The sequence below is a fragment of the Papio anubis genome, chromosome 2 (genome assembly GCF_008728515.1).
Source record: "Papio anubis isolate 15944 chromosome 2, Panubis1.0, whole genome shotgun sequence".
NCBI classification, from domain to species: Eukaryota; Metazoa; Chordata; class Mammalia; order Primates; family Cercopithecidae; genus Papio; species Papio anubis.
Window position 1 is genome coordinate 150,426,092 of NC_044977.1, and position 15,081 is coordinate 150,441,172.

A 15,081-nucleotide genomic window follows, 5' to 3' on the forward strand; every position below is an offset into this window, starting at 1 on the left:
CATTACAGAGGGGACATCTGCGTTTCAACATGAACTTTGCATTTAACTATCTGTATGTCCTTATTCTCAACCTCCTATGTAAAAATAGGTAACTATAATGCTTCAAGATTGTTGTGAGCATTAACTAAGGTAAAGCACTTGGCACAATGCCTAAGACAGAGTAAATACTCAATGGATAGTAACTATTAGTGCCCTTTCCTGGCCAGAAATTCTTAAAAATTAGCATCTATATACAATTCCCTTCATCCAAGCCATCAGCTCCTGACCAAAGATAACCTGTAATATAACAACTGGGTATAACAGAGGAGGTCATTTTTTAAAAATGAGTCCTTTGTTATAGAATCAATGCATTTCTATTATAGGAAATACATGGTAACATGTCCAACCTTTATACCTCAAGCTCCACATCTCTAAAATGAGGATACAAATCTGGGGTTGGCTAGCCAGAGATTTGTTTGGCCTGCATGGTATTTAAAAAATAATTTGTGACCATCTAGAAACTGAGAGCTAACAATAAATAAATTTGTATTTCTGGTTTCTCTTTAATAGTCAAAATCTGGCAAAATGATTTTGAGTGGAAACTGCAGACAGGTGTATCTTACTAAATCATAAGAATCTCCACTGGACTTTACTGCATTATACCTGGTCTGTGTATATTTGAGCTTGCAACTCCTTAGCCAGTTAATCTCCTAGGTTCTCCATAGCTCTGAGATCTGAGAGACAACCCGTGAAATTTAAAAAGCACAGAGAAACACTGATTTCTAATGTTTTCAGATATTACTACTTATTGCCAGTTTAACCTGATGAACACTACAAGAACTGAATATACATATAAGTACAAATACTCCAGTACATTTCTATCAAATAAGTTATCCATTAAGAAAACTATGAAAAGATACTTTATGAGTATCACTATCGCTCACGTTAGAGCCAACACTTAACTGAGCACAAAATGCCAGGCAGCATACCAAGTCATTTAACCTTTTCACAACCACACTATATGATTAGCAAAACTACTATTCCTAATTTGTAGACAAGGAAGCTGAGACTCAGAGAGGTTAAGTGATTACTAGAAAAGTAGCAGAAAACCATGCTTTAAACATGCTACCTTAGCCTTTATCATTCAATCAGTTTTCACACACTTAAAAATATTTTGTATATAATAAATAAATCTTACAAAAGACAAAAACACTCCCATTGATTTATCTTTAACCGTTCTGAATGGAGAAAGGAAGAGAAGAACTGCCTTTATCACACATGACTTTCCAAAGAGTCTCAAATTTACCCGCTTCAGAGTACATCATATTGCTGCAGGTGTATGAAGAAACAAAAATAAAAAAAGGAGGGGGGAGTGTCAAGAACTACTGAAAAGATAAAAGTTATGTAGCTGTTATTTCCCTCCTTAGTGGCTCCTTAATTGACATCTTGAAAACACCACTGGAAAGTTACACATTTGTGATACTAATTAGACATAGAATGAGAAATTGTACCAATAGGCATATGGTGACTGCTGGAATATCTACCAGTAAGTAGCGTTTTCCAGTGCATAAATTAACATGGTGAGATAACTAAGTTGTCAAGCAATTTTCCTCACTCCTGGCAAATGACTTGTATCTGTAAAATAATCCAAGATTCTATAATCCCACTCAATTGGTAATCTTTAAAAAATCAACACATTGGTTGGGCGTGGTGGCTCATGCCTGTAATGCCAGCACTTTGGGAGGCTGAGGTGGGTGGATCGCGAGGTCAGGAGATCGGGACCATCCTGGCTAACATGGTGAAACGCCGCCTCTACTACTGGGCATGGTGGTGCACGCCTGTAGTCCCAGCTACTCCGAAGGCTGAGGTAGGAGAATTGTTGAACCCGGGAGGCAGAGGTTGTAGTGAACCGAGATTGCACCACTGCACTCCAGCCTGGTGACAGAGCGAGATTCTGTCTCAAAAAAAAAAAAAAAAAAATCAACACATTAAATAACTCCTACCAGAAATCTGCTTCTGCCTAAGAACAAGGCACTATGATAAAATGAGGTAGTACCAATGAGCAAACACTTGAGTGGGCACAGGACTCTAGGAATATGACACAGTTTGGGTGGCTAGCCTAGACTCAGTGAAGCAAAGAACTGTTTTTGTGTGCGTGTGTGTGGCTATAAAACCTGAACTATATATAAGTACAATTCCACATAAACAAGACAATCCTATATAATGGTAATATATCATAAGGATTTTTGTGGGTATAAAACCTGAACTATATGTAAGTACAATTACACATAAATAAGCCCATGACTAGTGACAAGACAAGTCAAAGTAAAGGCAAAAATACTGTTGCAACTCCTCAGTGGTAAAGTCTGCAGAACATAATCAGGGGCTACTTGCTGCATAGAAGTCATGTGCACAATAACTATCATACAGTTATCTACATTGCTATCATATTAATCACTTCTGACTGAAGCTTAGTCTAGAATAAGAAGTTAGGAAACTACTATACACGAAAAGGCAAGTTTCACAAGGTATTGCCAGGAAGTGTCTATGGGTTATATAGATACGTCACCAAGTTGCGGGCAGGATCTTCCTGTGGTTTGCTTTGCCCACTTCCGGTTTCAGTTCTGAATGTGTGCTGGTCTCCAAGCTCCCTACAGCCCCCTTTCTCAAGTGGCAAACCAAACTCTGAAGTATATATGGTAGGAATCTCTTCTGGGCTAAGCCAATGGTACCTATAGCTACATGAAGCTAAGCAAGACTACTAAGGTGACCAAGAGAGCCTGGTATGGCAAATGAAAGGAAGGCACAAAGCCAGGGCTGGCAGAACTCAGGGCTACATGGACAGGCTATATATGGGATATGGCTGTTATTTCTGGTAACAGCATCCAGGGAGCCAAAATAGGACTCATATTGATCTTGCCCAGCTCCCCCAAAAAAAGACACCCAGACACATAAAGAAGTCACACCCATGAGCATACAAAGGTGTGTATGTGTATATATGTGTGCACACATATTCAAGAACCACTCAAAAGTACATACAAACCCACACAAGCAGTTAGGCAGCTAAAATAATTATATTCGTGAACCCCCAAAACAGGCCAGAAGATAAATTCTTATAGCAATCAAACATCATAATTTTATTGCATATCCATTACATTAGACCATAGCCAATTTAGGAGTAATTATCAACTTCCTGACAATATAAATGTACTCATCAATTCCTTCCAATATATCATCTGACAGGCAGCTTTGTAAAGAAAGGGATGTGGGCTTTGGTAACATAAAGACTTTCTGAAAACTTGGCTCTGTTGCCTTACAGTCCTGAGCAAGTAACCTCTGTCTGTTGCTTCCTCTCTAAAATAGGAATAACAATCTTCTTCATTAAATTGGATTACATGAAATATTTTGCAAAGTATCCTAACACAGTATCTGGAAACCAGTAAATACTCAATAAACATTAGTTCACCCTATCTACCAAGAATATTTTATATAAAACTGTAAAATTCAATACTAAAATTCTGTACCGCTCACACAAATGTCATATTTTAAAGGATCAAAATTTTTCAGACCCCTTTTACCACATTTCTCTGAAACAATGTATTAAATATTTTAAAAGTTTTTCTAACATAAACAATTAGTCAAACAGGCAAAGTTCGTAAGAATTTGCTGTATTATTCTTACTTTTTTTTTTTCTTTGAGACAGGGTCTCACTTTGTCACCCAGGCTGGAGTGCAGTGGTGCGACCTCTGCTCACTGCAGCCTCAACCTCCTGGGTCCAAGTGATTCTCTGGCCTCAGCATTCCAACTATTAATAGCTAGGGCTAAAGACACAGACCACTATGCCACTATGCCTGGCTTTTTTTTTTTTTTTTTTTTTTTTTGTAGAAACAGTGTTTTGCCATGTTGCCCAGCCTGGTCTCAAACTCCTGAGCTCAAGCCATCCATCGCCACCCCCACCCCCACCTAATCTTACAATTTGTAAGTTTGAAATTATATCAAAAGTTACCAAAAAAAAACTTAACAGAAAAGTTGACTTTATTTCTTCTATGGGCACTCAAAATGTTACAAAACCTAACATTTGATTACTCTAGTTTTTGCAGATAGAATAGTCTTCCAAAGTAGAGCAAGAGAGACTGGCACAGCTTAAGATTAACACTGTATCAAGTTCATTTATATAAATAGTTACTTTTGATAATATAATATATAAATATACTCCCTATAGGAAATTAAACCATTACAGGTAAGGCTAACTCCCTTTATCCACCATTGAGGCAACCACTGTTATCTGTACAACTGTGTTCAGACCTCTTTTTATGTATTCATCCATCTACATGCAGAAAAGTAAAATGTTCTGAGATTTAAAAAAATAAATAGGATACTACACATATTACTCTAACAACTTGCTACTTTTACCCAACAAGACATCCTGGAGTTATTTCCTTTCATAACATAGACACACCTCATTCTTTTTAGTTGCTATAGAATATGTGTATGAACATATTATCCATTTTCCTATCGATGTACATTTAAGTCGTCTCCAACTATTCTGTTTTACCAACAAGGCAAAATCAAACAACTTCGTATATGCCTCTTCTGTAAATGTACAACTGTTGATGTAGGGCAAATAGGCAGAAGTAAAAATGCATGGAGTATAGACATTTAAAGTTTTAATAGATATAGCCAAAATGCTCTCCAACATTGCTTTATCAATTTAAACTCACAGCAACAATGAGGAAAATACTTATTTCCCTAAACCCTCACCAAAGACTGAGATAAACTTTCCTTTTTTGTAAATTGATGATGTTTTAAAATTTTATTTCCCTGATTAATTTTTACTTTACCAATATTTTCACATTTACTGGACATTTGTATTTCCTTTCCTGTGAAATGCCTATTCATATCCTTTATTTTTCTAATGGCCTCTTGTTTTTAAGTCTGTATGAATTATTTATATAATCTAGACATAATAGAGAGGCATAATAGCATAGTAGGTTAAGAGTTAACAGGATGGACTCTAGAGCCTATCTGCCCAGTCTGATTGATAGCTCCACCATTCACCAGCCATCTAACCTTCGTCAATTTACTTAGCTTAGCTATTGTGTATCTGTTTCCTCATAATGTGTAAAATGGGGATAATAACGGTATTTTGAGAGTTACTGTAAGGATTAAATTAGTTAATACGCATAAAGTGCTTTAAAACAGTGCCCGGCAAAGAATTAAGTGTTATACACATTTCGTTTGTCTGAAAGATACACTGCAAATATTTTCTACCAATCTATTGTCTTTTAACTTTTGTTTGTAAGTCTTTGCTTACCTTTCCTCCAGCAGTTCTTTCTCAATTTCTCGACCATCAGACATTATACAAGTAGATGAAACTTACAACTGACTGCCCTCACTGGATCTCACTATCAACTTAAGAATAAATTCAGGCCGGGCGCGGTGGCTCAAGCCTGTAATCCCAGCACTTTGGGAGGCCGAGACGGGCGGATCACGAGGTCAGGAGATCAAGACCATCCTGGCTAGCACAGTGAAACCCCGTCTCTACTAAAAAATACAAAAAAAAAACTAGCCGGGCGAGGTGGCGGGCGCCTGTAGTCCCAGCTACTCAGGAGGCTGAGACAGGAGAATGGCGTAAACCCGGGAGGCGGAGCTTGCAGTGAGCTGAGATCCGGCCACTGCACTCCCGCCTGGGCGACAGAGCGAGACTCCGTCTCAAAAAAAAAAAAAAAAAAAAGAATAAATTCAGGCATCAGCCAAAGTACATAGATTTTTAAAATCTTTGCACAGATTTTAAAATAATAGCTAACTTCCTTACAGTGTAAAGCATTTTCTCACAAATCAACAAGACAATAAATTATCAGAAATAAAGGACAAAATAGACAAGTTCATGTAACACACCAAAAAAATGGGAAAAAAAAAATTGGCTCTTAAAAATATGAAGAGATCCTGTAACTTAATTTCAAGCCTTAGAAAAATTTAAAATTTAAAATTTAAAAACTAGGGCCGGGCGCAGTGGCTCACAGCTGTAATCCCAGCACTTTGGGAGGCTGAGGCAGGCAGATCACGAGATCAGGAGATCGAGAACATCCTGGCCAACATGGTGAAACCCAGTCTCTACCAAAAATACAAAAATTAGCTGGGCGTGGTGGCACGTGCCTGTAATCCCAGCTACTCGGGAGGCTGAGGCAGGAGAATCACTGGAATCCAGGAGGCGGAGGTTGCAGTGAGCTGAGATCGCGCCATTACACTCCAGCCTAGAGACAGAGTGATCCTCATTCTCATTTAAAAGTGCAAATTAAAACTACAAATTAAACGTTTATTTTTATTTCACAGACCAGTAAAGATCAAGAATTTTTAAAATACACCCTATGTATAAAGAAATAGGCATTCATACATTGCTGGTGAGAGCTTAAATTGCTATAGTTTAGCATTGTCTTTCCAAAATAAAAATGCACATATCCTTCAATTCATCAATTTAATATCCAGAAATGTATCCTACAGACAGACACTCATATTAAAAATGACAGGCTTACAAGGTTATTCTTTGTAGTAATGTTTGTAATAGCAATGACTGTTAACAAACTAAGTGTCAACTAATAGGGGACTGGCTAAACAAACTGTGGTACAGTCAAATGATGAAATATTATGCAGTTGTTTAAAAAATAAGCAGCTCTCTCTTTATGTGAAAGTGAAAAATCTTCAAGCTTTGTTGTTAAGTGTAAAAAAGCAACATACAGAAAAATGCATATATTTTGCTACAATTTGTATGTTGGTGGAAGCAATATATTAGTGCACATAAATCTATGTTTGTAAATGCTTAATTTCTGGAAGAACACACAACAAAAAGGATATAACAAATTGGTAATGCTTGCTTCTGGGGAAGGAATGGCTAGAAGATAATGAAAGGAAGGAACACTTTTCAGTGTATATACTGTTTTGTACCTCTTGAATTTTGTACCAAGTGTTCGTGTTATCTAATCAAATAGAATACATCAAATATATATGCAAACAAACTAAAACCTCACTGTAACTACACCAAACTTTCCACTGGTACCTTTTAAATGATAGCACAGCAGGTTGCTATCACTTAGGAAGGGTTTGTGGCTAATCTATTTGTGACAAAAGCAGAAATTCACCACCCTAGCTGCCCAACATCACCCCCTATGGAACTTTTGAAACCCAGAAATTCTGACTTAGTAGCTCTTGGGTAGAGTCTAGGCATCATAATTTTTTAGTTCACAGGTGATGGTGACAGACAGTCAGAACTGAAAACAGCTGAGGTACACCATGGCACAAGTAAGTAAACATCCAGGTTCAATCTCCACCTAGGTCATAACCATAGTTTCATCACTAATCCTAACCACTTCACAAAGTTCTTAAGAAGGAACAGTTGAGAGTGTGTAGATGGCACATTGAAAATCTTATTACCAACTCTCAATATATAAAGAGATAAGTAGTATAATCTCTGCGTATTAAATGTACTACATTTGTAACATCCATAGTAATAAGTTAATCTCATATAACATTCTAGAAGGAACTTTGATAATAGTGGACTAGTGCTGAACAGGCCATCAACTGTGTGACACTTGCTATCTCTGTTAGATTCTTCATTTGTAAAACGAAGGGCAAGAACCTTTATTTTCTCTACCTTCATGTTCTCTATCTTCCAACTTTAAATTTCTGTAATTGTCTAAGAATACAGATGTCTAAAAATAGCTATTGCTTAGTATAGACTTTAGGATAAAATAGGATCTTTCATCCGATTCACAGCTTAGGCCCATTTCAGTCCAGTGGGTTAGTATCTCTTAACAGACCCTCAAATATGTATTATGTACTGCTGAATTAATTAATGGTTATGGAAAAAAAAATTTAGAATTCAAACACTCTTATCTAATAAAAAATATTTTAAAAATAGGGAATCATGCAAAACAAGTGTACTAAATACATTTAAACACTAAAATAAAGCATCTGATATACTGTCTTGAAGCAAATGGTTCAAGTTAAAAAGCAATAATCAAAATGGTAGAAGGGATGTTAAAGACCACATCTAAACCTCTCATTTTACAAGTAAGGAAATATGGGCTCAGCAAGGTTAAAGAATTTGCCCAAAGTCATTGTCATTAATGACAGGAAAACAAATTTATCATTTATAGCTCTCTGTATGTGTACTGACATAACCTTTTAATGTTTATCACTTTAGATAGGGATTTTTGATGACTAAAATTACCTACAAAGCTAAAGAGATGCCATAAAAATGTCTTAATACACACTGGGATGTGTGTATTAACACACTGGGATGATTTGTAAAAAGCTTAACTTACATGAACATATGACTACACAACAAAATTTTGTTCGCAGTTCTCAAAAGAGAATAGAACTTTATTAGTAGCAAAAACATGTAATCTGCTATTATGTCAAATAATTTCATAAACCACATTAACAAGCAAATAGGATTAGCAGCAAAGATTAAAGGATAAAATGATGGTTTTATTCTGGCTATATTAGTCACTTAAGGGTCTATTCAAAGAGTTCTAAGTTAAAAAAAAAAAACAACTCTATGAACTCATTGAGGTTTACCTCCCGTCTTCCGCAGAGCAAATGATTAGCAGACTGCTCTGTGAACTTTTACAAAGAACCCTTTTCTCCCCAGTTTCTACCCATCTGAAAGATGGATTCTTCCTCCATCCTAAATAACTTATCATCTCATTTCAAATATCTGATAAAAACGAACTCTTAGCATGAATACACCCTTTTTAATCTCTTCCACTCAACTCTACTGGATAGTCAATAAAATGTTTTGATTTATACTTCACAGAATTAAATAGGTGGTTTTATTCAAACCTGTCATGTCAAATTAAAACAATGTGTAAAGTATGAATATGAGATTTTCTTTTCCAAGCTCCAGGACCAATTAGTAACAATATTCAAATGCCCTAATAATAAGTAATCAGAGCATTAAGAAAAATTTAATCTTTTTCCTAATGAGGCAAACTTTGGCACCAATTCAAACCTAAGCTTAGTGGGCACTGTGATTTTGAAAGGGATGAACTTCCTGATGCAGACTCATGCAGTTTTCTCTTAATACTAACACCTTCTAGATTTTTTAGGTATATAATTTATAAAACACTTTCATATCTAGTAATTATCCACAGGATAACATTGTGAGGTAGGGCATTTTCTAAAGGCCTATTCTGTTCTAGGCACTGTGCTGACACTGGGATGATTTTTAAAAAATGAACAAGAATGAATTCTATCTTTAAAGAGTTCACAATCTAACAGGAGAAGTGAACAAATGATTTATATGAAACGTGCTATAATAAGGAAATGAACAAGGAATTGTGATTCCTTAGCAGCAGAAAGTCCTAATATCCTCTGGCCAGAGATGGCGCTGGAAGTGTCTCAGAAGGTTTTGGGAAGGAGATCACATAGAGAAGGCTTTTGAGGGATGAGTAGCAGCTTCCTGACATAAAGGTAGAGTGGAGTAAAGAAGAAAGACAATCCCAAGCAGAGGGAACAACATGTATACAACGGATAGTGGGAAAGCACTATTCCCATTTAAAAGATGCAGAAGGTAAGCTCCAAGGTAAGTGAGCTGGCTAACGCCATATGAAGATTAATTAACAACGTTTAAAAAAGAATATAGGTCTTCAGATTTTAATCAGCTTTGTACACCTGGAAATGCCAGTACATGTTGGACAAGAACATCAGATAAAGATTAGTTTTTATCTCCTACTTTACTCCTTCCTAAGAGATGGTCTGTGTATGACCCAGATCCTGGGGAGTGAGAAAGAGCGGGCAGAGATGAGGAGGGGCAGAGCAGGGAGGGAGGCTTATTTAAACCTCATAGTAATCCTGTGAGATAGGTGTATTTACTATCCTCATTTTATATACGAGAATATGGAGGCTCAAAGACGTTAACAAAAGTTGGAAATCAGGTGAATATTCAAACCAAGGTAACTAACTTCTTCACCAGGCCTCTAAGCTCAAACACTTAACCATATCCTATAGATCCTCCCTACTCGGTCAAATAACCCTAGGCTATTCTTGGTCTGAAGACATCAGAGAAACCAAGTGACTTTTGGAACACATGGTCCCACACATCTCACACTGTACCACACATCTGAAAATTCACACAAAATTTTCACATTTGGTTCTCTTATTGATCTGGTATTCCTTGAGTAGATAAGCCCACACATATGGTGGCACGGGTGCTTTCCACAACATTTTTACAATCTAATTTAACTGGATAAGAGGAAACTTAACAAGTGCTAATCAAAAAGGAGGTCACCAAATAACAGCATAAAGCCTGAAGATCCCTCTTTTCTGCTTGAGTGCAGTTTTTTTTTTGAGGGGAGGAGGGAGCATGCGAATGTGTTTCAGGTGTGCTAGCATACCTGCTATTCGCTACACAGTTCAGACCAAAGAATGGAGTCGAGTACACCCCTAATTTCCTTTATCAACCTTAGGATATCAAACAACCAAACTCACCTCTTGAAAAAGTTTAAGGAAGCAGAAAATTCAGAGCTGTCATGGTTTCCTAGCACAAACTACAGCAAATCCAGGGTTGCCAACAATATTTTGTCTTATAGATGGATCCCGAACTCCCTGGGTTCATTTGAGCACATATAAAACACCTGAAACACATTTGCATGCCCCCTTCTTCCCTCCTCCCCAGTCCCTCGGCAAAAAAAAAAAAAAACAAAAAACTGCACACTTAAGCAAAAAAGGGGGATTGGGGCTTCCTCCTTTGTATACATTGAGGTTTCATGTTGTTATTTTGTGACCTCCACCTTTTTGGTTACTGCTTTTTGTTAAGTTTCCTCTTGTTCAATAGACAAATATCTGTCCAACTGACAGACATTTCACCTCGTGAAGTATAAGGGGAAATAATTGTGGGAATGAAATCCCTAAAGAAGGTTATGGACTATTATCTCTTGAGCGTTCAAGATACATAAACCAATCCATCCTCACTTTTCACTGGGGTGAGTTGCAGTTAAAAGGTCCTATGCAAGTGAAGAAATAAGAAAATTTCTTCAGGCTAATTTTCAGCCCCTACAGACTTCTAACTCTCCAGAAAAGAGGCTCTCAATCAGTAGTATAAGATCTGCCAACACATCTCCTAGTGGGTACTATCAGGCTTTCTTCCAAGGTTTCCCACTGTGGTGAAGAGAAAAGCTGACATGGTTACACCCTCCCCAAGCTGCTTAATATCTTGTCAGAACCACCACTGTCTCATTTATGTGACCTTGGCACCTGCTAATGACTCTTCCAACCCCTCAGTCCCCACCCTACAAAACCCACATGTTAGTTTCAGGGAAACAGAAAACAGCATCTCTTCACAAGGTTCTGAATGTCAACCAACTGTGGATTACACCAGTCAAAAGGAGGACAAAGAAATGGGAAGGTAGCTTCTGTATGTAAGCACACAAACACATTTCTTTCTACAAAGCAGAAATTCCATAACCTGAGCTATAAGATAAGCAATTTAAAAAGCAAGAAACTGACTAGGATAACAGATATAATACTGCAACTGCGGTTAAAGCAGTAATATCATTCCCAGCAGCTGGATGATCAATCTCTAAGCTAGGCTTGCTTTAACCATAGAAACAAAGTGGTTATTTGCTTTTCTTTTTTTTAATGTGTAGACCCAAGTTTCACTTACAAAACTGTTCTTAGTGGTCTTTGGCATGGGGCAGACAAAAGCACAGGACAACTAAGTCCTTCGGGAAACCCTAACCCTCAATTCCAAGACATGTGTATATGTAGTCCCATGGTACAACCTGCAGTTACATACCAGTGAGGCTCCAACAGACAATGCCTAGCATCAAGTGGCACTAAGAAAGTGGTAAAGGTCTGGAAAATCACGTAAAGGGAGAAACCTTGGCCCATTTACAGTTTTCCCAAATATTAAATTAGATATATGCAAAAGTTGAAAATAAAATTTTCCTCTCAAATATAAAGTTACAGAAAAAACAAAAATAAATAAAATTTAATCTGAATTCCGAAAAGGTTTTATGCCCTAGAAAGTAACTTTAATTTTGGGAACTAGGATCTACCTCTCTGGTGTCACTTTCCAGGTTTTAATAACTGTAATCTCTTAAGGGCCCCAGGACTACCTCAGAGAATAAAAAGAAAAGAAAATTTAACATGTTTGCTTCCTAGGTTTCACAAAATCCCAAATACCTGAAAGGGGGAACAACCTGGAAAGAGAAAAAGTGGGAGAATGTGAGCTCAACTAATAGTATCGCTATTAGAGGAGAGGAAAACATTACATCCTGCCCAAGAAAGAATTGTTAGCCACTTTAATGCAAGTCAATTTTCTTCAAAGTGAAAAGTACGCCCTCATAATTGAGGGTTATTTACAAGAAACATGAAGCATGTTTCCAATCTGAGAATACTGCATGAAGAAAATAATGCTAATTTTCGACAAATGCAAAAATAAATTTTATTGATCTCTCTTAAAAACAGAAAACAAAAAACGCTTCATCTAAATAAACTACTGTGAAAAAAAAATGGCAACCTGACACCAAAGGGTCGTTTTTAACAATAAAATGTTCAAATGACAGAACTCAAATGATCTGTCCACACTAATGCTCGGACAACACTGAGCAAAATTTCTTAGTCAACTGGTAGGCTCGCTCACTAAAGTAGCAATTACACGCATGAGAAGGAAGGGAATTAAGCGGGCTGAGTGCGGGCTGGGTGATTGTGTTTTGAGACCTGCTCACAGGAAGCCACTACATCCTGCCTGAAGTCCCGCCTGTCACGCCGTCCCTCGATTCAAGTCCCCGCCGCAGCGAGGTGGGGCAAGTACAGGTGTCCTGCCGAGCTCCTCCCGGGGCGCTCACCCTCGAACAGCCCGCGCGGTAGCCACTCGGGCCCCAGGGCGGCCCGTTTCCAGCAGCTCAGGGCGCCTTTTTCAACCTCTCCCAGGCTCGCCGAGCCCAGGAAACAAGCAGCCCCCTCCCCTCGGGCCAGCCCCACTTCCCGGCCCGTCACCTCCTCCCGCCGCGCCTCCGCATAATTACTGCTCGGCTCCCACCGCGGGGCCGCTCCCCAGCGGCCGCAGCCGCGCTAAGGCCGGAGTCTGAGGGCGGCCGGAAGCTCCTCACGCCCCCGGACCGCGCCCCCGGCCGCGCCCCGGGCTCCGGCATCCCCGCGTCCAGGCCGCTCCCCACGACCGAGCTCCTCAAGCCGGCGCTGCCCGAGCTCTCCTACCCCAGGCCAATCTCCAACTCCCACTCCCTCCCGAGAGCAGCAGCCCGGGCCCACGCCGCCCCATCGAGGCGACGCCGCCCTCCACACACCCCCTTCCAGCCTCACCCGCGCCTGGCCCAGGCCCCCTCCCGGGCCCGGGATCCCATCGCAGCTCGGCGCCGCCACCGCCGCGCACCCGCCGCCCCCTCAGCCTCGCGCTCGGCGCCGCCAGGGCGTCCCCTCAGCCCAGCCCCCGCTTACAGATCTTGCCCCGCAGGCTCTGCAACACTCGAACGTCGCGACTGTCCTCGTCCCCGGCCTCGGGCTCTGCAGTTGCACTCGCCGCCGGCGCCTCGGAAGAAGCCGCCGCAGCAGCAGGCGCCGCCGCCGCCATGGTGCCGCCCGGCCCGTGCCGCAGCCCTGCCGCCTGCGTAGCCGGGCGAGGCGGAGCCCAGCGGCGGCCTAGGCCTAGGCGAGCCGCGCGCCTGGCCCCGCCCCCGGGCCGCGGCCTGACTCGCCCCGCCCCTCCCCGCCCGCCGCTGCCCCGCCCCCGCCACACCCGGGTCTCCATTCACCGCCCTCGCCTACCCCGAGCCGGGCTGTCCTGGCGAGAACCGCACTCCCGGCTTGGGGCGCTGGCTAAGGGTGGCTCCCAATGGTGGCTCTGAGCGGCCTTAAAATCCCCACCAGGAGAAAGCCCCGGCCCTCCGGTGATCCCTAAATCCTCCCGGGAATTGGGCTCCCGCAGTGAACAGACCTGCACATCTAACGCTGGCGGGAAATACAGGCCCTTCCCAATCAGGGAAACTCCCTGTGGGAAGAAAATAGAATGGAATTTGGCAGGTGGGTGGACCTCAAAAGTATCTTATTCAAAAGGAGGCAAGAGATGCATTTGAGACTCTTCCAGTATTATCCAAATACTCCCCGCCGGCAAGCAAACTCCTCCCACACAAATACCCTTTACTAGGACCACTTCTCTGCAAAAGCTGGTTCAAGAAAAGGACTGTCGACCCCCAACTCCAGCGTGAGTGCAGCGCCTGAGATCCTGTCGTAGAGAAATTCTGAAGCATTTACCATCACTTTTGTGTTTCAGGAACAGAAAAAGCAAAGAAGGGTTCCCCCCCCCCCCCCCCCCCACCACCACCACCACTACTAAAAGTGGGCTTTGTTAAAAAGTTGAGTGACCCTAGGAAATGTGTAAATCTTTGACTAATTGTTAGCTTTATTTCAAGGGAACTCTTTACAGTGAGTAAACTGCATGAATAATACCCTGGTATGTGATGAGGAAGACAATTTCCTGGTGTTGAGGTTGTTAACTACGCTGCCCTAAGAAGGAAGAAACTGTGACTTAATCGGGCAGGGTAATTCTTTTCCAGGACAACAACAGGAATAAGCCAGTCAGTCAACAAATATTTTTGAGGGTCAGACATAGTGATAGCCTCAGACCTCAGAGACTACACAAAGGTTAAGATGAAGAGAGCTCCAGCTCAATCTGGAGGGAGACACAGAGAAGGCCAGAGGCACTGGGAGATAAGAAATAGGACGGGGAAACCTGAAAACTGAAGACAAACGTGCCGCCTGTGCAAAGGCTGGACAGCTGCAGAGAATGGTCAGAGTTTAACATGGACCTGGCCAGCGAAGCTTCCAGTTCTGCCTGTGTTGCGGGTGACCCCTATTCCCCCATGTGATCTTTACACCTGTTTGGATAAAGTGAACCACCTCCTCTTGTATGAATGTTTTGCTGTCATTTCAAACATAAGTCCAAAACTTAATTTCCTGTCTTCCTTTCCAAATCCAAGTTCACACTTTATACTGTTATTCAGGCCAGAAACTTTGACGTTTTCTTATCCCTTGTCCCAATACTGTTTTCTGTTGCCACATCCTTCTGACTCTGCTGAAATCTCT

The 15,081-nt window shown here is 40.8% G+C and overlaps 1 protein-coding gene across 12 annotated transcripts in view; it reads right to left on the reverse strand.

The window, feature by feature from the left end:
• Positions 1-13,632, reverse strand: part of RASA2 (RAS p21 protein activator 2) — a 123,391-nt gene extending 109,759 nt beyond the window's left edge. For 6 of the 12 annotated variants that reach the window (XR_002520525.2, XM_021934803.2, XM_021934805.2 and 3 more), the window contains exon 1: positions 13,438-13,632. Coding sequence is in view for 10 of the 12 variants with exons in the window: in XM_021934803.2 (XP_021790495.1) it covers positions 13,438-13,570 (133 nt within the window). In the remaining 2 variants the exon portion in view is untranslated. The remainder of the gene's footprint in view (positions 1-13,437) is intronic. The other 6 variants (XR_001900068.3, XM_017955824.3, XM_017955822.3 and 3 more) reach the window with 2 other exon arrangements.
• Positions 13,633-15,081: the final 1,449 nt, after the last annotated feature.